The sequence below is a fragment of the Aspergillus ibericus genome (assembly GCF_003184845.1).
Source record: "Aspergillus ibericus CBS 121593 unplaced genomic scaffold BO80scaffold_41, whole genome shotgun sequence".
Lineage (NCBI taxonomy): Eukaryota > Fungi > Ascomycota > Eurotiomycetes > Eurotiales > Aspergillaceae > Aspergillus > Aspergillus ibericus.
The window spans coordinates 22,495-47,803 of NW_020292139.1; the positions used below are offsets into that span (position 1 = coordinate 22,495).

The following is a 25,309-nucleotide window of genomic DNA, read 5'->3' on the forward strand; positions in this document are numbered from 1 at the left end:
ATTGATGGACGGGTCAGGGGGCGCCACGTGACGGCTTGGGGCCCAACGGCGATCGATGCCAGCTGGAGGCGATGGCCGTCTCAACTTCCGCCTCCTCGTCCCCTGCCACTTGACTTCCTGCCCTTGTCCCCGCCGCTCGCTTCCTGTCGCGGCTTCAATCGATTCTGTGCCAGAATTTCCCTCCGTGCTGAGAGCGCCATGGATTTCGCCAGCCTCAAAGACCAGGTCAGCAACCTGACCTTGTATGACCTCAAGGCGGGAGTCCGCAAGGTCCAGAATGGTACGTCCCCGCCGGAAACCCCCAAACCCTCCTGGCCTTTGAGATGGCTTCCGATTCTCCTCCCGTGCTACAGGCGATCCACTGACTCTGATAGCGGTCATGAACTACACCGAGATGGAGGCCAAGGTCCGTTCCTACTCTCCCGCCAGTTCCGTCCCGCCACGAGTCCCTGCCTCCGCACCCTCTGCGGTGTCCGTTGTGCACAACACTCACATCTATTAGGTTCGAGAAGCTACCAACAATGAGCCTTGGGGAGCCTCCAATACCCTGATGCATGAGATCGCCAGCGGAACCCATAGCTAGTCAGTCTCCCCGCCCCCGTCGCATGGACTACCGAGGCGTCCGCAGTACTGATGACCTGTCGCCACATGCAGTCAATTGCTGAACGAGATTATGCCTATGATCTACAAGCGCTTCACAGACAAGACATCGGAGGAATGGCGCCAGATCTACAAGGTTGGTCCTACTGTCTTCCGGACACACCTCCTGTAGGTCTCGGCTCACGATGCGCGGCAGGCGCTCCAACTGCTAGAGTTCCTCATCAAGAACGGATCCGAACGCGTTGTCGACGATGCCCGCTCCCACATGTCCTTGATCCGGATGCTCCGCCAGTTCCACTTCATCGACCAGAACGGAAAAGATCAGGGAATCAACGTGCGCAACCGGTCATCGGAGCTGGTGAAGCTGCTCGGTGACGTCGACCTGATCCGCTCGGAGAGAAAGAAGGCTCGGACCAACCGCAACAAGTTCGGTGGCTTTGAGGGTGGTTCGCACATCGGTGGTGGCATGTCCAGCTCCAGCTCCGGCCGGTATGGCGGCTTTGGCAGTGAGAGTCTGTCGTTTGGTGGTTACAGCGGAGGCGTCTACGGCGACGGCGGTGGCTTCGGAGGCAACACAGCGGACATCAATGATTCCGGGAGACGCTCCAACCGGTTCGACGAGTACGACGAGTACGATGAAGGCGATGCCAGTCCCCCCCGCCGGCGCGGGCCCAGTCCTCCTCGGACCACCCGACAGACCAAACAGCCGGCAGCTGCAGCTCCCAAAGCCCCCGAGCCCGACTTGTTCGACTTTGGAGAGGAGACCGTGACGACTTCGGTCAGTGCGGCCAAGAAGCCTGCCACCAGCACGGCCAGCAGCGGACTCGATATCCTCGACTCCAAGCCTGCTGATGACGATGACGAGTTCGACGATTTCCAGTCCGCCACCCCAGCGCCCGCGCCCGCGCCTGCATCGTCGGCGCAGTTCTCCATCCCCGCGCCGGCCTCCACCGTCAGCACGACCTCCAGCACGCAGTTTGCGGCCCCCCAGCCGATCTCGGCCACTCAAGGTACCAACCTGAACGGCATTGTAGGCTTCACCTCGATGACCCCTACTCCGACCTCCAGCACGATGGCCTCTCCCACGCTCTCGCAGAGCTCCCTGGCGCAACCCAAGCCCACGGGCTTCCAAGCCGCCACCCCCAACTACTACACCTCCGTTTCCTCCCTTACCAACACCACCCAACCCGCCGTGGGCCACCGCCCCGGCATGTCGTCTATTTCCTCCTTCAGCTCCACCACGCCCACCACCTCTGCCGCCAGCAAGCCTGCTGCCCCCAAGGCCTCCGGCGACGCTTTCGGCTCGCTCTGGTCCACCGCCAGCGCCAGCGCCGGCCTGCAAAAGACCCCTACGACCGCAAACAAGGGGCCTAATCTAGCCAGTATGGCCAAGGAGAAGGCCAGCGCCGGCATCTGGGGGGCCCCGGCCGCTTCAAGCAGTCCTTTCTCGAACCAGGGCCGCAGCACATCAGCAACACCGAAGACCGGCAGCTCCGGACTGGATGATCTGTTGGGCTAGGATCTATACCTTTTACTTCATCTTCTCTTTACTGTGTTTCTTTTGGGCAATGTGTCTGTGTTCATACCGTAGTGCGAGTCTTCCTTTCTTCCTTTCTTCCTTTCTTCCTTTCTTCCTTTCTTCCTTTCTTCCTTTCTTCCTTTCTTCCTTTCTTCCTTTCTTCCTTTCTTCCTTTCTTCCTTTCTTTATTTTGCTTGATCGAATCCATGCAAGATCTAAAATAGCAGGCCTACCTACTTATCTATCTATTTACATACCTCCCTCTACGGACGGACTCGACTCTCGATGTGTATATGTGGGCCATATTCTCCCTCCTTTGTGGCGTGGGCCATAGTCTAGTTCATTCTCGCGGTTCCTACCAAACCCCCTGGACGATCTTATGTGATCCGATCCCCTTAGAACTGATTTAATCTGTGTTAACATCGAACGGAAGGGAAAAGCAAGAAGCAGCTGACAAATCATTCCTATTCTAACTAGTTACACCTATCTACTACATAACTTCCGATTACCAAAACCCTTCCTTCTTTCTAGCCATCACTGTGGCTAAGCTGTATAAATCCGTTCCAGTTTATGGTATATTACTACTCTCTTACCCCTTGTCAAAGTATTACGCAAGATAACATGAACGAAATGAATACCGACCCTCCCTAGAAATAATCTCAGAGACCCTGTGAGGTTCTCGGTCTCGCACCAATTCGACGTTCATTCGTTTAACCTGGATACATCCCCATCATTGTGGATCTTATCGGTTACAGATAAGGGATACCTCCTAGGCAACCGATATATCCCAAGTGCAATAATAGGGGTTTCGAGAAGGAATCATCGAAAGATTATGGATCAGGACATGAGGGAAACTCAGCGAATGGAGATCATGTTCTAAATTGCGACCTGTTCTAAATTGCGAATCTGGTATACGTAACCATGTCTCTCGAAAGCAGCAGCAGTAGCAGTACCCGTATAGTGTATGTTAGCCGCTGAGGTGGATTTCAATATATCAAATAAATCATATATGCATGTATAGTATCTTGAGGTTCATATCATCAGGGCAAAATAATAGCATGAGTAGGTACAGGATTCTGCTAACGGAGCAGGAGGATATGTAGGTGGTAGTAGGTAAATACATCAAAGCACAAATCACAGATAATAAATTCCATCAAAAACTGAATCAACAAGAAACACCGCTGCTGGAGGTATATGAATACTTCGATCACACGCTGTAGTATGCTAGAATATGCTTTTCACAAAGCCAGCCTACAACCATAATCTAATGCATTGACGCCATCGCTCAAGTACAGAACATATATACAGGCATGTCACCCACTCCATTTCCACATCAGACAGCCACACACAGACATACTTTCTCCCCCAACTCTCGTCATGAAATGGATCATATCATGCATGCATGCACGAACGGCCGGCCTGTTCAAATGGAGGTATTCCAATAATAGCAGTTCCAGCCGGGGAACAACAAGAACAGTAAGGAAAAAAAAAGAAAGAAAAGATGATGCAATCATGCTGGGCTCGAGAACCACGCCGGACTCAGCCAATGCCCCTCATGGCTTAGCAGTTACTAGGTCATTGCGAGCCAACATCGTATACACCCTTTTGGCAGGGCCTTGGCTCCAAGGCTGCAACGAGTAACAACCCAAGGAGGTATTCTAGTGGGCTTTCTTCTCGGCCAGGTCTTGCGGGGCGTCGATCCCCTGATTTCCTGCTAGAAAATGTGACGTGTTCGACTCCGTCTTGCCACCGCTGGACAGCCGTGAAGACTCCCTTTTCTCCCCGTTGGAGACATGCTCGACGCTAACGAAGGTCGATTCCAAGGGAAGCTGCTCATCTTGGGTGGGCGTTAACGCTTGCTGTGAGTCGGTCGACTCCGGGCTCAGGTACGTATGGCTTTCTTCATCTGCGTCTGGCTCGCCGTTCAACGACGTCAACCCTCCTTCGATGTCTCGAAGCAGACGGACAAACTCCTCAGGCACCAACCCGCTTTCCCCTGTCTTGGGGTCCTCTGCAACAAGCCAGCCCTGGCCATGCCGGTATGAGACGAAGATCACCTGTCCCTCAGTCAAGGGCAGCTCATTTTCGTGTTCCCTCGTGAAGTCAAACAGCGCAACTGCCTTGCCGTGCATCTCTTCGTCAGGGCAACCCACGGCAAACTGGAAGTCACGCGAATACCGATGATCGCCTGCATAGTCGTCTTCAGAATCAAAGTCCGCATCATGTCCATAACGCTGGTAGTCGTCATACGAGCCCATATGGGAATACCGGCTTTCATTTGCCGGATATGTGACATACTCGCCACCTGGTCCGTCCTCCATGGCGTCGTCATCGTTTACATAGTACGTCTCGCTGCCGTCTGCGTTCATGCTGACCAGCGTTCCCCGATCGGCGTCTCCCTCATAGCCCGTGCTTTGATGCTCACGGCCGCCAGGGCCCCGGGATTTCCGCCCATTCAAGTCGGTTCCGGTGGACTTGTTCTTTCGGTGACGGGGGGCAGAAAACACTGGGCTGTGCAGGTCTTCGTCTTCGCTATATGGTGGCCCATCCCCGAAGGACATGGCGGGAAGTTGCTGGTGCCCGTAGCTATGGTCAGTAGTCCACGGTCCCATAGACCACTGGCCACGAGAGCTGTCCCACGGGGCCGGGGGATCGGAGAGGCGCCGTTGCTCGCTCGCCGGGGTTGACACCACCGACGCACGCGGTGGCAATGGGCCATAGTGAAGAGGGTGGATCGCAGGATATGCGAAATCGCGGACCAGCGCATACGGTAAGCTGGAATGGAAGACAGGGAAAACATGAGATCCCGGCCGCGACCGATTCTGAGAAGCTAAGGAAACATTAGAGTGTGTGGAGAGACGGTCTTTTGCGTACGACGAGGACCGCTGACGGCCTTGCCGCTTCGCTGGGGTGTCGGTGATTATAGGCGGCAAAACCGTCAAGGTGGAAGAAACCGTCTGCTGAGACGAGGGAGGCGAGGTCGTGGAAGCCATGACGGTGGTCATGAGTGTCTCTCAGGTGATGATCAGAGTAAAGGATTGGATAATTACGTATCGAGGATGTCGTGTGAAGGTAACGTCAGGTCGGAAGTTGTCGCTCGAGGGAGGGGGGTAGAAAAGCTGGAGAACCGGTCCGCCCTAGTTTCGCATCGCGATCGCCCTTTCAACGAAACTCTACTACCAGAACCCGCCTGAAGATTGTTGCCAGGAAATAATCGCACCAAGGAAGCAGATGCGAAAGCATGCGATTCGACTCGGAGGGTATGCCTGGTGCACTCCTTGCGTGCAAGCACGATGCAGATCTGGTTCTGGAGGAGGCTGCGCCGAGGAAAGTCTGTTTCAACCGGGCGCACACTGGACGAACGGCGATAAATGGACTGCGGCTAGACGCCAGAGAAGCGAGGTGGCCGCAGTGAATGTCTGACAGGGCCGGCAACAATCGACAAGTTAACGGACAGGTACAGCGCGGCTATCGACTTCAGCGGGGATCGTCAGGACGGACAGCTCCCCTCTTTCCACAAGCCAAGAATCAATCAACACGACCGAATGTGGACTGCACCGACCAGGCGGCTGCAGGGGTGGGAGCAGAGGATGAGAGGAGTCAGAGGACCGACGGCCAATGCCCGGGGGTGGTTGAGCAAAGTAAGAAGAGGAGGTTGTTTCGTGAGCGTTTGGGTCCCGCGCTTCAGAGTTCGGATGGTCGAGGGCAAAACTGGGGATGCTAAATTTAGCAACGAGGGCAGGGAAAAAAGCGCCACTTTTAGCAGACGGCGACTACCGAACCCAATGACAGAGGAGGAGGCAGGAGAGAGGATCTGGGGGGGAGGGGGGCGTAGAAAGAGGGGATGGATGGCTGAGCGCCAGTAGTTGGATGACACCGGCTGCAGGAGTAGGAGAAGATGACAATGGACGGTGGAGCGAGGACGTGGAGGAGGAGGTGGTAGAGGTGGTAGGGGCGAGAGAGAGGCTTGCCAGGCGCGCCGGAGATTACTGCTAACTTACCTGCCGTGAAGGCTCCGACTGAAGCGTTAAGGATCAACGAGGCGCAGTCACTGGTGTGGTGGAGTTCAGGTTCAGGATTCAGAAAGCCCGCGGGCTGGCATGCAGGGACACTCGACAATGGCACCACTTCTCAAGGAACGAGCCAGGAGGCCTCACACTTCACACTGCCAGGTTGCGACAGACTCAACCCCAACGATGATGATGATAATGAATGAGGCATCGCCGGCGATCGATCGCTGGGTCGTTTTTTGTTCCGCCCGTTTGAAGAAGAGCCGTCCCCGCACGTGACTGCCCACGCGTGGCCTAGCGTGTTTCAGGTGTCGATGCCTCGGGCCATCCCCGAACGGGCCACTGGGCAGCCTCAGCAGTCAGGCAATTAAGCTCGTTGCCGCCCGCATGCCTGCCTTCCGTGCCTTGCATCCCCCCAGCCACTCGACTCCAATTTACTGAGGGTTCTCTACGCGTGAAGGATTTCTGCATCTCGTGTAACATGAGTGCCATGATGGAGGAGAAATGACAACAATCGCATAAATCAATGTCTATGGACCAGAAAAAGTGGCGATCAACAAGGGAAGAATATCAATGATAGCGAAAGTCATCAACCCCGGCCAGGCCCGCCTAGCTCGAGGGACAGAAAAAGAAAGGACAGGCTGAGCGGATGGCTGTGTCTACTGTCTGATCCTTCCACTGGGCTCCATTGGAGGGGTATCAAACTAAAACACATTCTAGCTCTCCAGCTATTGTGAACGTAAGGGATCCTGCACCAACAGCAAGACCCTAAATCAGGTCTTTCCCACCACTCAGCCCCCGGTGGGTTGCACGGTCACGTAACTCGTGATAAAGGTCGTTACAATGGAGACCCGAGGGGGCGTCGTTGGGGCTGGGGTCGGAGTTGGAGTTGAGGTTGGAGCCGGAGTGGTCGACGAAGATGGCGCAAGACTGCTTCCAGCCTCCTTGCTAGTGCCAGAACTCATGATCTCGGCAAACTCGGACGGAATGGCTGCTCGATCAAGGGACTGATCCTCCACATATCCCTCCCGAACACGCGAAGCAGTCGTAGAATTGTCGCCGTCAACCACCTCGACATCAATGCAAGTCGTATACATTTCCAGCTTGCCGTTAGGGAGCGAGGGGTCCACGCCAGGAGCCGTGGGCCAGTCCCAGACCCAGTAGAGTGTATACAGTTTCCCTGAGGGTGCATCGGACGGTAGCGCGATGTCTTGTTGACACCACAGGTCGGCTCCCATCGTTTGGTCCGCCACGTGAGGAAACGCCTTTTGGCGATGCTCGGAGATATTACCATTGTTGATCTGGTAGCATCGGCCGTCATCAAAGTTCTGTTGCGACAAGAGGACGCCGCGTCGATCACCTCCGGTGCCATTTCGGTTCCATACCTTGTGGACGTCCACAAAGTTCTCGTCCTCCTTGGGCTCTGTGGTTCCGTAAACGTACACCGTCCCTCGGTTCTTCGGCTTTCCTGGTTGATTCCAGGGTAATGTCACATGGCCGTTTTCTTGAAAGCGAAGGGCTATGGCAGCGCCAGCACTTGCCTGCAGCCGGGGGCTGCCTTCAGTTTGGTTCTGTGTTCGCTGTGTGCTCTTGCACAACTTATCGGTAGGTTCAATTACGCTCTGGTTGGCTTGACCGTTTGGCGGGAGAAGATAGGTCATGGTCTTGTCGTTAAAGCTAGGGTCGGTGCGTAAGACATTGCCTCTGGCGTAGCCAGGAGCTCCAACAAAAGTCCCATTTGCTGCGATGACCAGCAGCTGCTCAATCCAAGAATGGGCGCTCACGGTTGAGAAGAGGAGGACTAAGAGGAACCACCTCAGAGCGCTGAGGCAGGAATGATTCATGCTCTATAATCTCCCTTGTTCCCTTATGTCTGAGTCACAGGGCAGGATCCAAGATATCGTTAGGCAGATAAGACACCGGCCAGCGGGGTCGCATAAAAGTTGGAGAGTAGTCTTTGTCTAAAGTCAGTAGTTAGAACAGCATTCACCTGAGAAAGTTCCTCGAGCGAGTACAAGGATTCGTACCAACTATATACTCATCCCAAAAGTTTCACCTCGCTCTTCCCTTTGAGAAGTTTGCGTTGTCGGAAGGCTCCCTGAGGTGGAACAGTAACAATAAGAAAGACAACGAGGTGCCTCCCAAGCACAAAGAGATTGTCCAAACACAAAAACCAATAGATTCACTAAAATTGACAACCGAAGGGGGTCACAATAAATATTAATTTGAATGTTTCGCTCCCCACCTTTATTCTGTGGTTCATGTTTGTTAGCAGTGCAAGAGGAAGATATAGGGATCATTGTTGCGCCCAATGTGATCAGGTCATTTGAAACACAACCATCTCAGGAAGTGAATGAACCAGCGTCAAGAGGACGCATGCTTTACAGGCGCTAAGGATGATGCCAGATACGATTGAAGTAGTCCTTGTCATGGTGTCTCCAAGGCCAATCGATCCGCAGATTCGCCCGACCAAGCTTTCCTGCGTCCCGATATGTCGCGTGTATAGGGTCCTGAGTCATTGCTAGTAGCTTCTAGCTTGAGCCACCTGAAGAACCTGATTGACTCAAATCATGCATGACAAGGTATCCTGGGGTATCAAGTTCCGAAATTAGCAGCGGCGCCTAACCCGGTCTGGAGTGAAATCTCATGACATTAGGCGTCATAGTAGAAGATCTCCCGTGTTGCAGAAGTGAAGCCGTTGTAGAACAAGGAGCTCGCTGATTGGTTTGGGGTTCCATCACAGCGCTCCGTCATGCAGAACCAAGCAGGTGACACCTTGAGCGATGCCTGGGAGATGCGTAGTGTGTTTGAGGTGCTGAACCTGTGCTCCAGGATGTTCAGTCGCCTGCCGGCAGGCATCCACAGACATTGGATGTATAGGCGCCGTGACGGGGAGCGATGAAACACGGGCGCCCCGCTCTTCCAGCCCAAGCAGCAACAAAGCGGCGGACAAAATCCATCTATTGCCTAGGGAAGCTAGATAGTGAGTTATTGAGATAGTTGTGGGATAAAGATGACACTTGATCAGGCAGCAAGGAAGGTGAAAACTAAAATTCCCCCAATGTTGGGACCACCAAGCTTTCTGGGAGTCTTCTAGTGTGCAAGTCATGCATGGGATGAGATGAGCGACATTCTTCTCGGTTACCAAGTCCCGATTAGTGTCCAGCCTGCCGGCGCACTTGCCAGTTCCCCATCCAAGGGCTGGTTCTGTCGCATCTGAAGTCCGCCCTCTGCAGGCTGAATTGTTTCTGCCACCTTCATCTTGTTCGTGCTTGGCGGCTACGCGATCCCCACCGTCCCCATTCCTAGATCAGGTAATCTCCAGCGTGTCCGACCGCCGACCGTTCCATTTGGACATGGCACCAATGACACCAATTCGTCGACTTCGATCCCGCAAGTATTGCCCGACTGCGCAGAAATCTTCCAAACCCTAGCATTTACATTCCGTAATGTGATTTACGCAACTGTGCAGTCCCGAAAGCTTCAGGTGCCTATGATGATATCACTCTGATCGAACCTGGTTGCGTACGCGCTTGACCCGCAACTGAACTTGTTTTCTTTTAGGTTCCCGAGTGTCTACTGCTGACGCCGAAGAAAACTCTGGTCTACTCCATATGTCCCGAAGGGTCAGCGCTCATCAACGGTGAGATGAGACGCCTATCTTCCATTCATCCGTCGGGATACAAAATCAACTAGCGAAGAATACTGAAACCGTAGGAGCAAAGACCCGGATGGAACCCTTTGCGGCACAGATGCAGAGATTGATTAGATGAAAAGCGGTGGGTATCACGCGTTATCTCCGATGAATCACGACCCTTCAGTGGCCATGGTCTCCTGTCCCGGTGTCCACCGTCCCACCCGTCCCCAAGAGAATGAGGGAATATTCAGAACCTTGGGCTGCGGGTTGGAGTCCGATGTGGATGCAGCTTCCCTCAGATGGACGCCATGACAGACCCGATGATGGGAACTGACTTCTGGTTACCTAACATATTCTTTCGCATTACGTCTTGTGTGTCAAATACAGAGAGCGTACGAAGTACAGAGTAAGGAGATGTATCTCCTTCACAATCAGAGTCGCGCGGTACTCAGGTGCTGCTGAGCATCCTTTCTTTATGAAAAGCGCCGTTATTCGATCAGATGAGGCGTCCGGTTTGCAATCTGCAACAAACCCGAACGGTCCGCTTTTCAACGAGCGACACGGCAGAAACACATATATGTTAGGCACGGCATTCTGAAATGGTAGGACAACTGCCTGCTTGGACCTGAAAAGAGAGGAATCTTCCAAGCCCCTTACTTTGATGAGGTTCATGGAAGCTTGACAAGAATAAGCGGTGGGTTGGAGTTTCTAAAATCATCACCAACTCAGGCCAACCTTCGCTGAAGCGAGGCCCATGATAGATGGAGGGTGCTGGATCATGATTTGGGCCATCATCTAAGAAACTCCGTTTGACTTAGTCCGTGAGATGGCCATGCCTCATGGATCACTAGGGTAGACCCTGTGATAATGTAGTGGGTGTACCAATCCAATTGCTTGCCGGAAAGCCCCAAGGTCCTATTGTTTGTTCTGGTGTGTCCGAACTTCGGTGGCATTGGCCGTTCTGCATCAGGCGATATGGTACATCTCTAGCAGACTGCGTGCGGCATAATCTGCAGTTGCCCTGTCGGTTCATCCCACTGAATGAGCCTGAACCGAGGGGAGGTTGGCGGATTTTTCTGCAACTGATCTTTCAGATTACCATTCCCAGGTTGTTGGCCCTGGGAGGCGTGGAGGGGAGTAGCTTCCCGATAAGCGGAGAAGATCAGGCTGGTACGGGATGGCTCGTACGGTGTAAAAAAAAAAAACAGGAACCCACCGGGCAAAGAAGAATGGTACCGTTCCAGGCAACTAGGACTATTCAAGTAATTCCCGTCTGGACTGGGCCGGTGCTCGCTACCTCGACCTCTTCCTATTTCAATTATTCTTTATTCTCGGTCGCTCCCTCCTCTCTCTCTCCACTCCTCCATCCCCTTCTTCTTCTCTGCTGCCAACTTGGAACTGGGTTGCTTCTCTGCCTCCTCCCTCCATTATCTGATCGGCAAAGTAGAAGGGTCGATCCTAGTGCTTGCATACGGCCTTGCTTTAGGTGCAGACCAGTGGCCTGGGATTGTTGGGACCTGCTACCGACACTACCCACGGACTATCAGCGGTCCGCATATCCGCCTTGCTCTTCGATTGGCTGCACCCGTTGGCGGTCTTGTGGCTCAGGCGGCGAAATTCGCGGATTTACGATAATCCCACCGCCTGTGTGCCACGCTGTGGAAGTGCTTCCACATTTCCTTCTCAGGGGCCGTGATCAAGTCCTAAAGTCCCTAAAGGGGTGACACCAGCCAAAAGCCGTTGCTGGGAACTTGGCTCCGAAGCATAGCAGAAGACGGGTTACATTCTTCTCTGCTGCCAGGTAGGTTCCCTTCCGCGCCCCTCTTGTTCCGTTTAGAGCGGGTTGCATGGCCCAATGTACTGATCGCACGCATGTTATCATCCCTGCAGTCCCGATAAGCGACAGCTTCTTTGATCCCCTTCGCCCCATGCCATTGACCCTTGAGGAGGTACCTATAAGGGTCTGATACCGAGGGCAGTCTTCTTTGTGAAGCGTGGGACGGTTCGCGCCAGCCTCTTTCGCAGGTTTCACCGCGTCCATCGTTATATCAGAGCGCCTCCCCTAAGGCGAGGCCCACACCGCTCCTTTCTTTTCAAGTCCTTGCCTGCCAACAACCATCATGGCCGCGACTCTGATCCCAAGAAAATTTCGGCCGGCGGACGTGGATGACGATGTTGAGCCCGGATGGTTCAGACGTCAGGTCACCAGTGGCTTGCAATTCCTCTCTCGCCGTGCCTGTCTTCATCCCATCCACACCATCGTCGTGTTCGCCCTCCTTGCCAGTACCACGTATGTTGGTCTCCTGGAGGGTAGCTTGTTCGATTCCTTCAGAAATCCTAGAAATGTTGCTGGTCAAGTGGATGTGGACACTCTTCTTCAGGGTAGTAGAAATCTACGACTCGGGGAGAGCACCTCCTGGAAGTGGCAGGTGGAAGATGCCTTGACTGCCGAAGACTACCAAGTAAGTTGTGTAATGGCTTATTTTGGCTCTGTATATCTTTTCTGACCATTTCTATCGCAACAGGCTGCTCAGCACATGGCATTGACCACTTTTATCTTCCCGGATTCTATGTCGAAGTCGGCTTCCACGGCTCCTCTTGCCGATGGGGTCCCGATCCCTGCCAACACTTCCGCACAACGGGTGCCTCACACGCCGAACCTTTTTTCGCCCTTCTCCCATGACTCGTCTCTCGTGTTCACGCTTCCCTATGAACAGGTTGCTGAATTCTTGAAGGCAGTCCAGGAGATTCCCGAGCCTTCCGTCGACGAAGATGAAGGCGAACAGAAGAAGTGGATTATGCGCGCTGCTCGTGGTCCGGCTTACGGATCTAGCGGGGCCCTCAAGCTCTGGGTGGCAGACGCATGGGGCTCCTTCGTGGATCTGGTCAAGGTACGCCTCTCGCCTCCAGGGCTTATCTGATCCGGTCAATACTAACCTGATCCAGCATGCCGAAACCATTGACATCGTTATCATGACTCTGGGATACCTTTCGATGCATCTCAGCTTTGTCTCTCTCTTCTTCTCGATGCGCCGTTTGGGTTCGAACTTCTGGCTGGCTACCACGGTTCTTTTCTCTGGTTGCTTTGCCTTTTTGTTTGGTCTTTTGGTGACAACAAAGCTTGGCGTTCCCATTAACATGCTGCTTTTGTCGGAGGGTCTCCCTTTCCTTGTTGTGACCATTGGATTCGAGAAGCCGATTATCCTCACACGGGCGGTCTTGAGCGCGTCCGTCTCCCGGGCCGGAAAAACCGGCGCCCCAACGACCACGGGCAACCCCCGGTCCATCCAGGATTCCATCCAAACTGCCATCAAGAAGCAAGGTTTCGAGATTGTCAGGGACTACTGCATCGAAATTGCCATTCTCGTGGCTGGTGCAGCTTCTGGAGTCCAGGGCGGGTTGAGGCAGTTCTGCTTCCTCGCCGCCTGGATCTTGTTTTTCGATTGTCTCTTGCTGTTCACTTTCTACACCACTATTTTATGCATCAAACTCGAGATTACTCGCATCAAGCGTCATGTGGCACTCCGCAAGGCTCTCGAAGAAGATGGAATCACTCACCGTGTCGCTGAGAACGTCGCCTCGAACAACGACTGGCCCTTGGCTGGATCGGAGAATGATGGAACCAGTGAGACCAGCATTTTTGGGAAGAAGATCAAGTCTAGCAATGTGCGCCGTTTCAAGATCCTCATGGTCGGAGGTTTCATCCTGATCAATGTGGTGAACTTGTCCGCCATTCCCTTCCGGAAATCCACCGGCCTTCCCCTACTGTCACGGGTTTCGAACGTGCTCGCTCCCACTCCGATTGATCCCTTCAAAGTGGCTGAGAATGGACTCGACTCGATCTACGTTTCTGCAAAGAGCCAGATGATGGAAACAATTGTGACTGTCATCCCTCCGATCAAGTACAAGCTGGAATACCCCTCTGTGCACTATGCTGCCTTTGGAGAAAGCCAGTCGTTTGACATTGAGTATAGCGACCAGTTCCTGGATGCTGTTGGCGGGCGCGTCATTGAAAGCCTGCTCAAGAGCATTGAAGACCCGATCATCAGCAAGTGGATCATCGCGGCCCTCACCCTGAGCATTATCCTCAATGGTTATCTTTTCAACGCCGCGAGATGGAGTATCAAGGAGCCCGAGGCCGCCGCCCCCAAGGTGGAGCCCCCGAAGCCTAAGGTCTACCCAAAGATTGATTTGAACAACCAAGAGGGCCCTAAGAGAACCCCCGAGGAGTGTGAACTGTTTCTGAAGGAGAAGCGGGCATCTTACTTGTCAGACGAAGAACTGGTCGATCTGTCATTGCGCGGCAAGATTCCGGGCTATGCCCTTGAGAAGACGATGGAAAATGAGGAGCTTATGAGTCGTGTTGATGCCTTCACCCGGGCGGTCAAGATTCGCAGAGCTGTCGTAGCCAGGACGGCGGCCACATCTGGATTCACGAACTCACTGGAGAACTCCAAGCTTCCCTATAAGGATTACAACTACACTCTGGTTCACGGTGCCTGCTGCGAGAACGTCATTGGTTATTTGCCTCTGCCTCTTGGTGTTGCCGGTCCCATCACGATTGACGGCCAAAGCTATTTCATCCCCATGGCCACTACCGAAGGTGTCTTGGTGGCTAGTACCAGCCGTGGTGCCAAGGCTATCAACGCTGGAGGTGGTGCGGTTACTGTTCTGACTGGCGACGGTATGACGCGTGGTCCTTGTGTTGGTTTCCCTACGCTTGCCCGAGCCGCCGCTGCCAAAGTCTGGCTTGACTCGGAGGAAGGTCAAAGCGTCATGATGGCTGCATTCAACTCTACCAGTCGCTTTGCCAGACTTCAACATATGAAGACCGCTCTCGCTGGCACTTACTTGTATATCCGGTTCAAGACGACAACGGGTGACGCCATGGGTATGAACATGATCTCCAAGGGTGTCGAAAAGGCGCTTCACGTGATGGCCACTGAGTGCGGCTTCGATGATATGGCTACGATCTCGGTTTCCGGAAACTTCTGCACTGACAAGAAATCTGCTGCCGTCAACTGGATCGACGGGCGTGGCAAGTCAGTTGTGGCGGAGGCTATCATTCCTGGTGACGTCGTTCGCAGTGTCCTCAAGAGTGACGTGAATGCCCTTGTAGAGCTGAATACCAGCAAGAACCTGATTGGCAGTGCAATGGCGGGAAGCTTGGGTGGTTTCAACGCGCATGCGTCCAACATTGTCACTGCTGTTTTCCTGGCCACTGGTCAGGACCCTGCGCAGAATGTGGAGAGCAGCAGCTGTATCACGACTATGAGAAAGTAAGTTGTCTCCGTCTCTAGGAGATTGTACCGTGGGGTTGGCTTGGGAAACATTGTGCTAACGGTGATATTTCGCAGTCTCAACGGCAACCTTCAGATTGCCGTGTCGATGCCTTCCATCGAAGTTGGAACGATCGGTGGTGGTACGATTCTGGAGGGACAGTCTGCCATGCTCGAGATGCTGGGAGTGCGTGGATCTCACCCCACCACTCCAGGCGACAATGCTCGCCAGCTTGCGCGTATCGTGGGCGCTGCAGTTCTGGCCGGCGAGCTGAGTCTGTGCTCTGCGCTTGCCGCAGGCCACCTTGTCCGGGCGCACATGGCTCACAACCGCAGTGCTGCTCCCACACGCTCAGCGACGCCCGTGTCTGCTGCCGTTGGCGCGGCCCGTGGCCTTGCTATGACATCGTCGAAATGAACGGGGGGTGTATAGTGCGCTATATTCGCCTCGCCCACCCGCAACGTGATGAGATTATGTACACCGATAATACTGCTGCTAGCAGACTCTCTTCCCCGATCCTACCTCCCCGCGCTCTTTCTTTCACCCCTACATGATTGATACCTTTCTGGCATTTTTGGCCCGCCGCTACTTGGGATGGCCTCGCCGGCTGTCTTCTCCGAGCGGCGTCCTGTATTGTACATTTATAACCTATACATACTTTGTGGATTTTCCATGTGGCCTGCGCATTTCAGGCTGGTCCGTGGGTGGAGCATGGGACCGTCGATGTGGTTTGGCGTGAATTGATTGGACTACGGGTCTAGTATAGACAGAGGGACACAGCAATGGCCGGGGGCCCGTCACGTCCGGTCCGACAAAAGCAGGGGTTATTTGCTGTTGGAAAGATTCGGACATGATTGTTGACCGGGATATGTACGGAGTATGGATATCCAGGGGATTGTTTTATTTCCTACCTTGTGCTTCTTACCTTCTGGCTCCCTTTTAGGGGAATTTCTTTGTTCAGAACTTCCGAGTAAAGTGTCCGGTGATCCCTTCCGGCATGTGGTGAATCGTTCATGGGAGGAGGCACGGGATCTCCGCTACCTACATACTCCGTCCGGGCCGGGCTCCTTTGCCCCTGATGGACAAGTCGACTTGCTCGCCAATCACCAAAATCTCCTGCGAGTGCCGGGCAGTGCTGGGGTAAATAAAATTATAATTAGCCAAGGCAACCAGGTAAGTGCTTTAGCTCGCCAGGAAGCATCCATGAAGAGGAGGGAAGGTCTGGACCCCAAATTTGCAGCCCGCGAGTGGTGGACGTAGGCAGTAATTTGAGCAACTCCTGAGCTAGCCTCGAACTATGTGGAGGCGGGCGATGGTTGGCAATGGAGCAGCCGGCGTTGGGGGCTGGCCAGAATTGGGAACTGGTCGACGCCGTCCGGTGCACAACAGCCGTTCCGGTGGTGTGCAGGCGTGGAGGAACACCTCAGATGCTTGATGACTTCATTCTCGCTGCCGCCAGGAGCGACCAGCGAATCACACCCATCGGAGGGTGCAGAATGTATGGAGGATGGACGTGAGGTGCAGCCGCGGGAATGGAGAATCGGAGGCCACCATCACCGCCACACCGGCGAGGCTCGATCGGTTCCTGGCGGATGGCGGTGGAGTTGCGCCGCTGCCATCCAGTATCGTTTGGTTTGGTCTGGTACGTACCAGAACGTCCGGGCCCAAGGGGGTCCCGGTCCTGCTTTTATCCCCGGCCTGCTGAACGCTGGTAGGTAGAGAGCTACACTGGGTGTCTCAGAAAAGCAGCTGCAGAAGCCCACTCGAGCCTAGTGCCAGATGTCACAGGTGTAGATATGTCTTAGTTCTCGCCGCATCAGATGTAAGGACTATCTGCTAGTATTAGTAGGCGAGAATATCTCCCGGGGATCGCGCATCAGAGATCGCACGATCCGTGGAGAAGAACTCCGCGAGGATGAAGAGGATGAGCCTGAGAGGCCTGCGAGGCCTGAGGGTGGTACCAACATACCGTACCGTACCCCTGAAGTATGTACGGGGGCCGTACTCGTACTGGCAGAAGGTATCGAGGTATCTCTCAGCCGCCAAATAATTTCCCGGTCCAGCAAGTCGTCGCCCGTCCCCCCAGGCCATCTCATCTCATCTCATCCACTCGTCCACTCATCATCCCATTGGGGCTTGGGACCGGCCCAAAAAGTCCGGCCAGTCCACTACCAAGTGCTCCCTAGTCCGGCCTCCTCCACTCCTGGGGGCCTCGCCAAACCATCTTTATTCACTCCTGCAGTGGTTGCTTCCAACCTATTTTCCTTCCCCAGAGCGCCGCCTTACCTTACTTACATCCTGCTTGGTCGCTATAATCGGAATTCCCATTGGTGATCGGTCGCTCCCCCCGTGCCGACGTCGGTTGACACAGGTGCCTCCATCACGTTCTCTTCTACATTCCGCCTCGGATTCCTTCCTTTGTTTTCATTCTGCTCTAAGTCTAAGCACAACAGTCGCCGCCGTCGCCATTCCTTATCATCCGCCACGAGCGAAATCCTCCGATCCCCCAGATATCCTTCCTTGAACCCCCCCCCTCGATGGCCTTCGTGTCGCAGGCTCGCTCTACCTCGAATGCATAGTGATAAGCACCATCGCTTTGGACCGCTCCAGATCTCCCCTTCATACCAGCAATTGCAGAGTTCGGTCTTCCGACAACGCAACCCCCTATGAACGCTCATTCAGGGACCATGTCGCCTGTCTCCGTAGACGGGAGTGACTGGTCCGGCATCAATCAGTACCAGAAGTCGGATCCCCCCTTCTCCCCGACTTACTCGACTCGCAGCAACCTCGCCACACCCCCGACCTCAGGTGTTCCCAGTGGATCTAGCGGCGCAGGACTTCCAAACGGTGCCACCGGGCCCGTCAGTGACGCGGGAAACCCGTCTCCCCCAAGCTCGGTGGCCGCGCGATCGAGTGATGGAACATTGGGCGATCAACGCAGCAAGCGACAGAAGAGGATGGAGGAAGTCCTCGGGCAACACTATGTTGCCCTTAGGCGATTTCTCCATGCGTCTTACCGCGATGACAGAGGGAACAACAAGTCCAGCAAAGCCCGGGATAAATTGTTGCGGCTCTCCTCGACTCAGTTTCACGAGTTGAGTACCGATGTGTTTGATGAATTGCTCCGACGCCAGCAAGCCATGCCGTCTCCGAATCGACCTCCTCGCCCCGATGTCCCTCCGTTTTTACCGCCGCGAAAGGACTTCCATGAAAAGCGCAACCAGGCGCGCCAGAAGCTTGCTTCGCTTCAGCACCAACGGTTCCGGGACCTGGCGACCGATGTCTACACTGAGCTGGAGCGACGATTCCCTCACTTCCCTTCACGGGAATCTCGCCGGTTGAGTCCGGCTCCTAGTTTTCGCGGACGGCCATCCAACGGCTACCCGCCGAATGGGTACCCTCCGACCCCAGGAGGTCCGCGTTCGCAGTCTCGCGGACCCCCGTCCCGGATGGGGTACCACCCGTCTGGTGGCCCTCCGGCTAGTCCAATGTATCCCCCACGTCAAGGGTCTCTTGGTGGGCCACCTCCCGGCATGAACGGGGATGGTGGTCCGATGGCCAAATCTTTCCAGAGCAACACCATTGTTCCAAACAAGAGTACGATGGTCGAGGATGACGATGATGCCGCTGGTACAGAGGACGATTACGATGCGCGGAGCGACGCATTCGCTCTGGATGCGGTTCTGCAAAGTAGACGAGGGACTGGGGCGACTCTGGCGGACGCGGACAGGAAAGCCTTGGCGGAGACTCAATCGCAGGTGTCTGCTCTGCAGGATAAGGTGAACAAACTAGAGGACCTACTCAAGAGCAAGGATGAGGAAATATCCAAGTATCAGGAAGATCAGAACAAGGTTGAGACGTTGGAGGAATTGGTGAAGTCCAAGGACGAGGAACTCTTGAAGTACCAGGAAGACCAGAATACGTCCGAGGTACGCCGGAGATTTGCGCCGATCTCTTCTCAAGGGGGCTTGCTAACAACGTCTACAGGTCAGTAGTGCAGAACGCCAAGAATGGGAGGCTCTGAAGTCGGATCTGGAGCGCAAAATCTCTCAAGCCGAGGATCTGAACAGCTCTCTGCAGTTTGAGCTAGATAAAGTTCGGGCTGACCATGAAGCCATGGAGTCGGACCTTCGGAACCAACTTGGGGAGGTGTCGCAGCAAAGCACCGGAAATCCGGAGCTCGAGGCCCGCTTCGCTGATCTTGAGATCAAGCACCAGAGTCTGCAGACTGAGCTCCAAGAGCAACAACATGTGACGGAAGAGGTCAGGCGCGAGGCTGCTGGCTTTTTGAGGGAGATGAGGGCGTTGTCGGAGCAAAGCCAGTCCCGGTGGGAGCATGAAGAGCGACTGACTACCGAGGTCCACAAATTAGAGGAGCAAGTGAAGCAGTGGAAGACTCGGTATGAGAAGGCAAAGGCTCAGCTACAGCACCTCCGCACATCCTCCATTGGTATCACGGAAATCCGCCCAGACCCTACAAGCATCGCCAAGGATCCGGAGTTCTTCCATGAGGATGGCTTGGTCAAGGATGTTCATGTCGCCAAGTTTCAAGTCGCCATTGACGAATTGCTACACATTGCGCGCAATGATGATTACCACATTGTCACACGGCAGATCAATGCTGTCGTGATTGCGGTACGGCATTTGCTGCATGACGTCCAGGAATGCCAGGATCCCAGCGACGGGTTGTCGGCGCTGCGTAGCAAGGCTATCAGCAAGTTATCTGCCACTGCGAACAACCTGATCACAGCCGCCAAGAACTTTGTGTCCTCCAATGGGCTATCGCCAGTTTCCCTCCTGGACGCTGCTGCTTCTCATCTCTCAACGGCTGTCATTGAACTCATCCGCCTGGTGAAGATCCGGTCCACCCCAGCAGAGGATCCCCATGAGAACGATGAAGATGCGCAGTTTACTCAGATGAAGTCTCCGGACTACTTCAGCGTGGCCCCTAGCCAAAGCCGACACAGCCGCAATGAGTCCGTCTACAGCGCTATGAGTCCTCCGCCTGATGCTCCCAATGGTATGCCAGCAGCAATGCAAAGCTATCCCTCGCAGTCTGAGACCCACGAGCTTCAGGAGATGAAGGTATGTTGCAATCCCTGTAGTCATAGTGATATTTGCTAACGCGGCCTACAGCTTTACGTTGAGGATCAGACGAATGGTGTCGTTCAGTCGATCCAAGCCCTCATTGACAGTATCCGGGCCGACCGTGGTCTAACCGCGATAAACACCCACGTTTCTGCTATATCTTCCGTGGTGACGAATGTCACCTCCTCAACCCAACACTTTGTCAAAAGACCCGAGGCCAACCCGGCTCTCCGGCAACGCATCGAACCGATTATCGAGATGCTGGAATATCACAAGCACCGCCTTATGGGAGCCGCAGCCGGGGGGGAGGCTTCGACCAGCCCGGAACAGCTTCGTGAGGTGACCAACAAGCTTCCGCCTATCGCTTTCGAAATTCCCCGGGTGACAAAGGAGCTTGCTCACCAATTGGACCCCGCTAATTTCGAAGAAGAGGACGACTTTCGGTAGTCGGCCTCACGGTCTTCATGATACTTTCTTTCGTTCCAGCTTCTTCACAGTGGCCTGAGAGTTGCTCGGGCGTTTTCTCCTTACTTTCCTACCTTCTAGCACACTGATTTGGCACAATGATACCGACCGAACTGCTGGATCTTGCAATCTCGCTTTCTTACTTTTGCAGTTATCACGCATGACAACGAGTAACCACGTGGAACGAAGTGTTGTAATCTGGTGGAGCTTTATGACTATTTCTTCAGGAGACGCACCCCGGATCTCGGGGATGTATTTTTATTGGCCTTCTTTTCTTTCTGTTGATTATTTGATTGCCGTTGCTGTCTTCTTTTTCTATTAGCGCTTTTCCCTTTCTTCTGGACGATTACTTGTCCTGGTGGGACGGTTGACTTTTCTTATTCCCCCAGAATTTTCTACAGCCTTTCCGATATCTGTTTGCCCGCCCCAGGACCTCTTCTATTCTCCTTTCGTTTTAACCATCCTGGGGCCTCCGTTGTGCCGTGAAAGAATTCCGTGATCGTGCTGGTTTTTGCTTTGGAGTCCGTGGGGATGAATAAACCAATAGACTTGGGTGAGAGTGATGGCCGGGATGCTCTAGCAGCGGCCATTGCTCCCGCGATGCAATGAGAATCCGTTGTGACTACCAGTAACTCAGCAGTCTAAGTCGTACTATCTACAGGGTACTCCTCCGTTTTCCTACGGAGAACTGAATATGGAGAAGTGCCAATCACGTGCCCAAGCTGGAGCTCTGGCCGGGGAACTGGAAGCTCCGGGGGCTAGTCTGCTTCCGTTCGGACCGCGTCTTAGCTAAGCATGAGCTATCCCTGTTTGGGGCGTTAGCAGGAATATTTTCCTCAGCTGTCCGACCGCGTTCCCCCAATTCCTTTTGCTCTCCGCGCCAGCAAGCAGCAATCACACCCCATCTTTAAGACGTGATCTTCCACTAGTAGTAAGTGAAGCTCCCCGTTGCATTGCCCGGCTAGATGAAAGGACCAATGGCGTTCCCCCGCGTGCGGTCGAGGGGGAAGACAGTAAGCTTGCAGCGACGGCCTGGGGGAGCGCCGGACGGGCTGGCCGTACGGTCGGAGGACTTCCATGTTCTTCCATGGGGCGGCCTGAGGCCCACGGCCAGCGGGCGGGCAAGTTGCATGATTGGCGCGTATGGGCTGACGCAGAGCACGGGTGCAGGCTCCCAACTCCTCAAGCGGTTAGCGGCAGTGCCCCTCCAGCAACAATGTTCTCCCGAAGCCTGAGGTCAACAATAACCCCACCTTGCTCGCCCTTCGCTTCTCGTCCCCTCTTCTCCATCCCCAATTGCAACCAATCTTCCTTCCTCTCTCTTCGTTCTTTCCATCAAACATCCGCAGCCATGTCTGGAAACACCAAGGCCTTCTTCGACATCCAGTACGCCCCTGTGGGCTCCAGTGCCCGTAAGTTGTTCTTTTCCCTTCTCTGCTGTAGAGTCCGTTCTGCCTGCTTGCACGGGCAAAGTCGGGAATTTTACCCCTCCTTGGGATACCGAGGATTCCTCGAAATTTCCACCATCGCGTTCTCAATGGCAACGGATAATGGCAACGGATCTTGGACTGACATCTTCGGTGCCTGCTCTAGCCAAGACGGCTCGTGTCGTCTTCAACCTCTTCGAGAAGGACGTCCCCAAGACCGCCAAGAACTTCCGTGAGCTCTGCAAGGCTCCCCAGGGCCAGGGCTACAAGGGTTCTTCCTTCCACCGTATCATCCCCCAGTTCATGCTCCAGGGTGGTGACTTCACCCGTGGCAACGTGAGTACCCTGCCTGCTTTGACCGTGTCCGTGGTCTGGACACCATTGACTGATCGTTTTATATAGGGCACTGGTGGTCGCTCCATCTACGGTGAGAAGTTCGCCGATGAGAACTTCATCTACCGCCACACCAAGCCCGGTATCCTCTCCATGGCCAACGCTGGTCCCAACACGTAAGTTTATCCCGTAACTCTGAACTTGAGCTCGCCGCTGACCGTATCGCAGCAACGGCTCCCAGTTCTTCATCACCACCGTTGTCACCTCTTGGCTCGATGGCAAGCACGTTGTCTTCGGTGAGGTTGCCGATGAGGAGTCCTTCAAGGTCGTCAAGGAGATCGAGGCTCTCGGCAGCTCCTCCGGCTCCGTCCGCTCCAACATCAAGCCCACCATCGTTGACTGCGGTGAGCTGTAAATGTCTCTAGGATAACAGATGGCAAAATTGGGACGTCCGCCGCTGGCCTGAGCCGGCAGTGGCATTAATGGTGGACAATTCTTTTCCCTTTACCGGTGTAATCTAGAGTGTCCATACCAATCGTCAATGTTTAACCCTCCAGATCCGTAGTTGGAATTGCTATCATAAACCATATATTACTAATCCATCCTCCTCGCAAAAAACCAATGACGACTCCCTGACATAGTGACACCCTATGAAATCACCCCCCAAGAACGTGGCAACCTAGTAATCCACCTCATCCATGATCCCTCCCAGTTTTACCGCCAAAGGGAACAAACAGGTGGGATGTACCCCGCTCGACGCCCGGTGGGGTTGCTTGCTTGGTTTCCTTCCGGGTTCCGAATCCGGCCGGAGTTGCCAGCCTGCCCAACCCTAAGGTAATTAATTCTCATTTTTCCGCCGTATTCAGTAAGATAGATAGTAGGTGTTTAATCGGTGTATAGAGGGATGTTGTGCTATTTTAGTTGTATTACTTAATTCACAACGAGGAATCGAGGTATAGTGGGAAGGGACGTATGTAGTATGTATGTCCAGCTAAGCTTTCCGGGGTAAGGGCAAGGGCGGGCTGCGATCTTTAGGCGTATGTGGCGTTATTTCTATACTCCGTAATCATGTATCTTGCACAGAGATACATGTATTAGGTAGAGATTAGAGATTAGGGACCTGAAGGAGGCATATATTCCTTCTTCCTTCTTCTTCGTGACTAAGCTAAACCCCAACCGAATACCCAATACCCTATTTTGTAGAATGAGAAGCAATCAAGTATGATGCACGAGCCAGCAAACATGGTCCAGTCGCTGAGGTATTATGCTAGAATTCAGGGATAAACCTGAGGTTGGTGAATTAGCACCCTAGTATTGGGGTGAGGAGGTCAGTGTATAGTACCCATGGTGTGTCGGTTCTAGAATATCTGATCCGGCCTTGGTTAATGGGATTAGTTGAGTATTTGGGTAAAGATCGAGACCTGGTAGCTGGATGAAGGGGTCATGGGATGTCGGTGACTGCTTGTTGTGATGGTGGTTAGTGTGCTTTGTTGTGGTTGATATTTGGTATTGATGGGAGTCGTCGCTTAGAGCATATGAGTGATGAGTTAGGTTGGTGTTAAAATGGTTGCTGAGCATTTAGGGGTGGAAGAGGTTTATAGATGATTGGATGAGATGTTCGGATTGGAGAAGAGAAGAGAAAGCGGGGGATGATGCAGCAGAGGACACGTATCGAAGTGAAGGAGCTGAATGAATAGCATGCTGTGTTGATCACCAGCTGCTTTTAACAGATTCGAGGACAAGACTAGGCAACGTCTAGCTGGAAATCAGAAACATCATTGCAATTGATAAAGCCATCCCACGCCCAACACCTCCCATGGCATTCACTGGGTATAAACAAAGCTCGCTACTATACTTCCTGGCGAGACAGTACAAAACAATGACTAAGACGACATCACCGCCGGGCTGACTTTTTGATCACTCCTTCCAAGATCTCCCGGATCTGCTTGCACCCGTCAATTCCCACCGCCAGCATGGTCTCGACGTACGTGCAATGCACCTTCGAGTCCATTGTCAACATGGCAACCTTCATCTCGTCTTCGTCGTCATTCACCATGGCTGCCTCTCCCACCGGTACAGCTGTCGTAGTTCCCACGGTAAGGAATGGAAGCTCCTGCTCCTCCGGCAGAGACAGGTCCAGCAACGGATCCAAGAAGTCATTATTCGGATCCCGTGGCGTCGAGGCACTCCCGCTCATCCCCGCTGTGCATCCACAAAGCAGTCCAGGCATGGGGATACCGGCATCCACAAGCGCCAGCGTACAGGCATTGACCGCCGCGGCGAGGAGGGATCCATCTGCCGACAGAACCGAGACGTGAATGCTGATCGTACTGTGCGGGTAGAGGTGTGTGTGAAGATGCGACTGGAAAGCGGAGCGTAGTATCGTAGCAATGCGGCTGGATTGTCTATTCAGACCGAGTCAGTACAAGTGATGACCGTCATGTCTCGCGCACACATACTTATCACTTCCACCAGCTCTGCGCTTGCGATCCACCCCAGCAAATCCGGCAACATTGACGTCTACTTCCACGACCGCACCGGCAGACCCGGCAGCACCCCCGGAGGCATCGCCGCGACGTCCCTCGGCGGGACCGTGAACGGAGCACAGGATGGCGGTGTTGCCCATGGCCAGGTAGGAGGAGCCCGAGCTGGCGGGGTTGGTGGAGATCTGGGCCTGGAGGAGCCGCAGCTCATTCCAGCGGCGGCCATCCAGGCGCAGCTTGGTGAGGGGGTATGTGGTCGAGGTGTCGAGAGGCATGGTGTCGATTCGATCTGGGCGGTCCAGATGGAGAGGAATTTAACGTGGTTCCCCGCACCGTGCGCTGGCAATTTCGGTCGGAGATGAGAAAAGGACACCGGGGGATTGAATTCGAAGACTGGCGCTGGCTGACACAAAAACTGGCTCCGATCGAAGCAGAGGGCGAGCAATGAGGGGAAAGTGGTGAGGGGA

At 54.1% G+C, this 25,309-nt stretch overlaps 9 protein-coding genes across 9 annotated transcripts; 6 read left to right on the forward strand and 3 right to left on the reverse strand.

Moving 5' to 3' along the window:
- Positions 1–91: 91 nt before the first annotated feature.
- BO80DRAFT_504441 (ENTH domain-containing protein) lies at positions 92–2,119 on the forward strand (the record flags this gene model as incomplete). The annotated part of the gene is made up of 5 exons (XM_025724427.1): positions 92–280; positions 375–406; positions 503–582; positions 655–736; positions 773–2,119. Exons 1-5 carry the CDS (start codon positions 199–201, stop codon positions 2,117–2,119), a joined length of 1,623 nt encoding a protein of 540 aa, XP_025572113.1. The 5' UTR covers positions 92–198.
- Positions 2,120–3,777: 1,658 nt separating this feature from the next.
- BO80DRAFT_363080 (adaptor protein NBP2) lies at positions 3,778–5,112 on the reverse strand (the record flags this gene model as incomplete). Its single annotated transcript, XM_025716084.1, has 1 exon — positions 3,778–5,112. One exon carries the CDS (start codon positions 5,110–5,112, stop codon positions 3,778–3,780), a length of 1,335 nt encoding a protein of 444 aa, XP_025572114.1.
- Positions 5,113–6,770: 1,658 nt separating this feature from the next.
- BO80DRAFT_180893 (uncharacterized protein) lies at positions 6,771–8,452 on the reverse strand. The gene is made up of 2 exons (XM_025714014.1): positions 8,157–8,452; positions 6,771–8,090 (listed from the first exon to the last, which is right to left on the reverse strand). Exon 2 carries the CDS (start codon positions 7,971–7,973, stop codon positions 6,921–6,923), a length of 1,053 nt encoding a protein of 350 aa, XP_025572115.1. The 5' UTR covers positions 7,974–8,090; positions 8,157–8,452; the 3' UTR covers positions 6,771–6,920.
- A 3,236-nt stretch (positions 8,453–11,688) lies between these two features.
- hmg1 (HMG-CoA reductase) lies at positions 11,689–15,694 on the forward strand. Its single transcript, XM_025714016.1, has 4 exons — positions 11,689–12,228; positions 12,292–12,657; positions 12,713–15,045; positions 15,124–15,694. The coding sequence occupies exons 1-4, from the start codon at positions 11,887–11,889 to the stop codon at positions 15,461–15,463; spliced, it is 3,381 nt and encodes a 1,126-aa protein (XP_025572116.1). The 5' UTR covers positions 11,689–11,886; the 3' UTR covers positions 15,464–15,694.
- BO80DRAFT_180964 (uncharacterized protein) lies at positions 15,695–16,393 on the forward strand. Its single transcript, XM_025714015.1, has one exon. The coding sequence runs from the start codon at positions 15,926–15,928 to the stop codon at positions 16,304–16,306; it is 381 nt and encodes a 126-aa protein (XP_025572117.1). The 5' UTR covers positions 15,695–15,925; the 3' UTR covers positions 16,307–16,393.
- A 1,153-nt stretch (positions 16,394–17,546) lies between these two features.
- On the forward strand, positions 17,547–20,670 carry BO80DRAFT_180993 (putative cell polarity protein). The gene is made up of 3 exons (XM_025714018.1): positions 17,547–18,975; positions 19,034–20,131; positions 20,183–20,670. The coding sequence occupies exons 1-3, from the start codon at positions 17,713–17,715 to the stop codon at positions 20,579–20,581; spliced, it is 2,760 nt and encodes a 919-aa protein (XP_025572118.1). The 5' UTR covers positions 17,547–17,712; the 3' UTR covers positions 20,582–20,670.
- BO80DRAFT_180989 (uncharacterized protein) lies at positions 20,671–20,958 on the forward strand. The gene has a single exon (XM_025714017.1). It carries the CDS (start codon positions 20,760–20,762, stop codon positions 20,919–20,921), a length of 162 nt encoding a protein of 53 aa, XP_025572119.1. The 5' UTR covers positions 20,671–20,759; the 3' UTR covers positions 20,922–20,958.
- Positions 20,959–21,815: 857 nt separating this feature from the next.
- Positions 21,816–22,774, forward strand: cyp4 (peptidyl-prolyl cis-trans isomerase; the record flags this gene model as incomplete). The annotated part of the gene is made up of 4 exons (XM_025722246.1): positions 21,816–22,011; positions 22,193–22,362; positions 22,429–22,535; positions 22,588–22,774. The coding sequence occupies 4 exons, from the start codon at positions 21,816–21,818 to the stop codon at positions 22,772–22,774; spliced, it is 660 nt and encodes a 219-aa protein (XP_025572120.1).
- Positions 22,775–24,043: 1,269 nt separating this feature from the next.
- BO80DRAFT_388731 (exosome non-catalytic core subunit SKI6) lies at positions 24,044–25,305 on the reverse strand. The gene is made up of 2 exons (XM_025717094.1): positions 24,819–25,305; positions 24,044–24,764 (listed from the first exon to the last, which is right to left on the reverse strand). The coding sequence occupies exons 1-2, from the start codon at positions 25,115–25,117 to the stop codon at positions 24,254–24,256; spliced, it is 810 nt and encodes a 269-aa protein (XP_025572121.1). The 5' UTR covers positions 25,118–25,305; the 3' UTR covers positions 24,044–24,253.
- Positions 25,306–25,309: the final 4 nt, after the last annotated feature.

What these genes read in the sequence shown, in the direction of transcription:
- BO80DRAFT_180893 (XM_025714014.1), bottom strand. Translation starts at nt 7,973, where the DNA reads ATGAATCATTCCTGCCTCAGCGCTCTGAGGTGGTTCCTCTTAGTCCTC.
- hmg1 (XM_025714016.1), top strand. Translation starts at nt 11,887, where the DNA reads ATGGCCGCGACTCTGATCCCAAGAAAATTTCGGCCGGCGGACGTGGAT. An exon ending in TGACTGCCGAAGACTACCAA is followed by an intron (nt 12,229 to 12,291) that starts GTAAGTTGTGTA and finishes CTATCGCAACAG; the next exon opens with GCTGCTCAGCACATGGCATT. An exon ending in CCTTCGTGGATCTGGTCAAG is followed by an intron (nt 12,658 to 12,712) that starts GTACGCCTCTCG and finishes AACCTGATCCAG; the next exon opens with CATGCCGAAACCATTGACAT.
- BO80DRAFT_180964 (XM_025714015.1), top strand. Translation starts at nt 15,926, where the DNA reads ATGGATATCCAGGGGATTGTTTTATTTCCTACCTTGTGCTTCTTACCT.
- BO80DRAFT_180993 (XM_025714018.1), top strand. Translation starts at nt 17,713, where the DNA reads ATGAACGCTCATTCAGGGACCATGTCGCCTGTCTCCGTAGACGGGAGT. An exon ending in AAGACCAGAATACGTCCGAG is followed by an intron (nt 18,976 to 19,033) that starts GTACGCCGGAGA and finishes CAACGTCTACAG; the next exon opens with GTCAGTAGTGCAGAACGCCA. An exon ending in ACGAGCTTCAGGAGATGAAG is followed by an intron (nt 20,132 to 20,182) that starts GTATGTTGCAAT and finishes CGCGGCCTACAG; the next exon opens with CTTTACGTTGAGGATCAGAC.
- BO80DRAFT_180989 (XM_025714017.1), top strand. Translation starts at nt 20,760, where the DNA reads ATGACAACGAGTAACCACGTGGAACGAAGTGTTGTAATCTGGTGGAGC.
- BO80DRAFT_388731 (XM_025717094.1), bottom strand. Translation starts at nt 25,117, where the DNA reads ATGCCTCTCGACACCTCGACCACATACCCCCTCACCAAGCTGCGCCTG. An exon ending in AGAGCTGGTGGAAGTGATAA is followed by an intron (nt 24,765 to 24,818) that starts GTATGTGTGCGC and finishes CGGTCTGAATAG; the next exon opens with ACAATCCAGCCGCATTGCTA.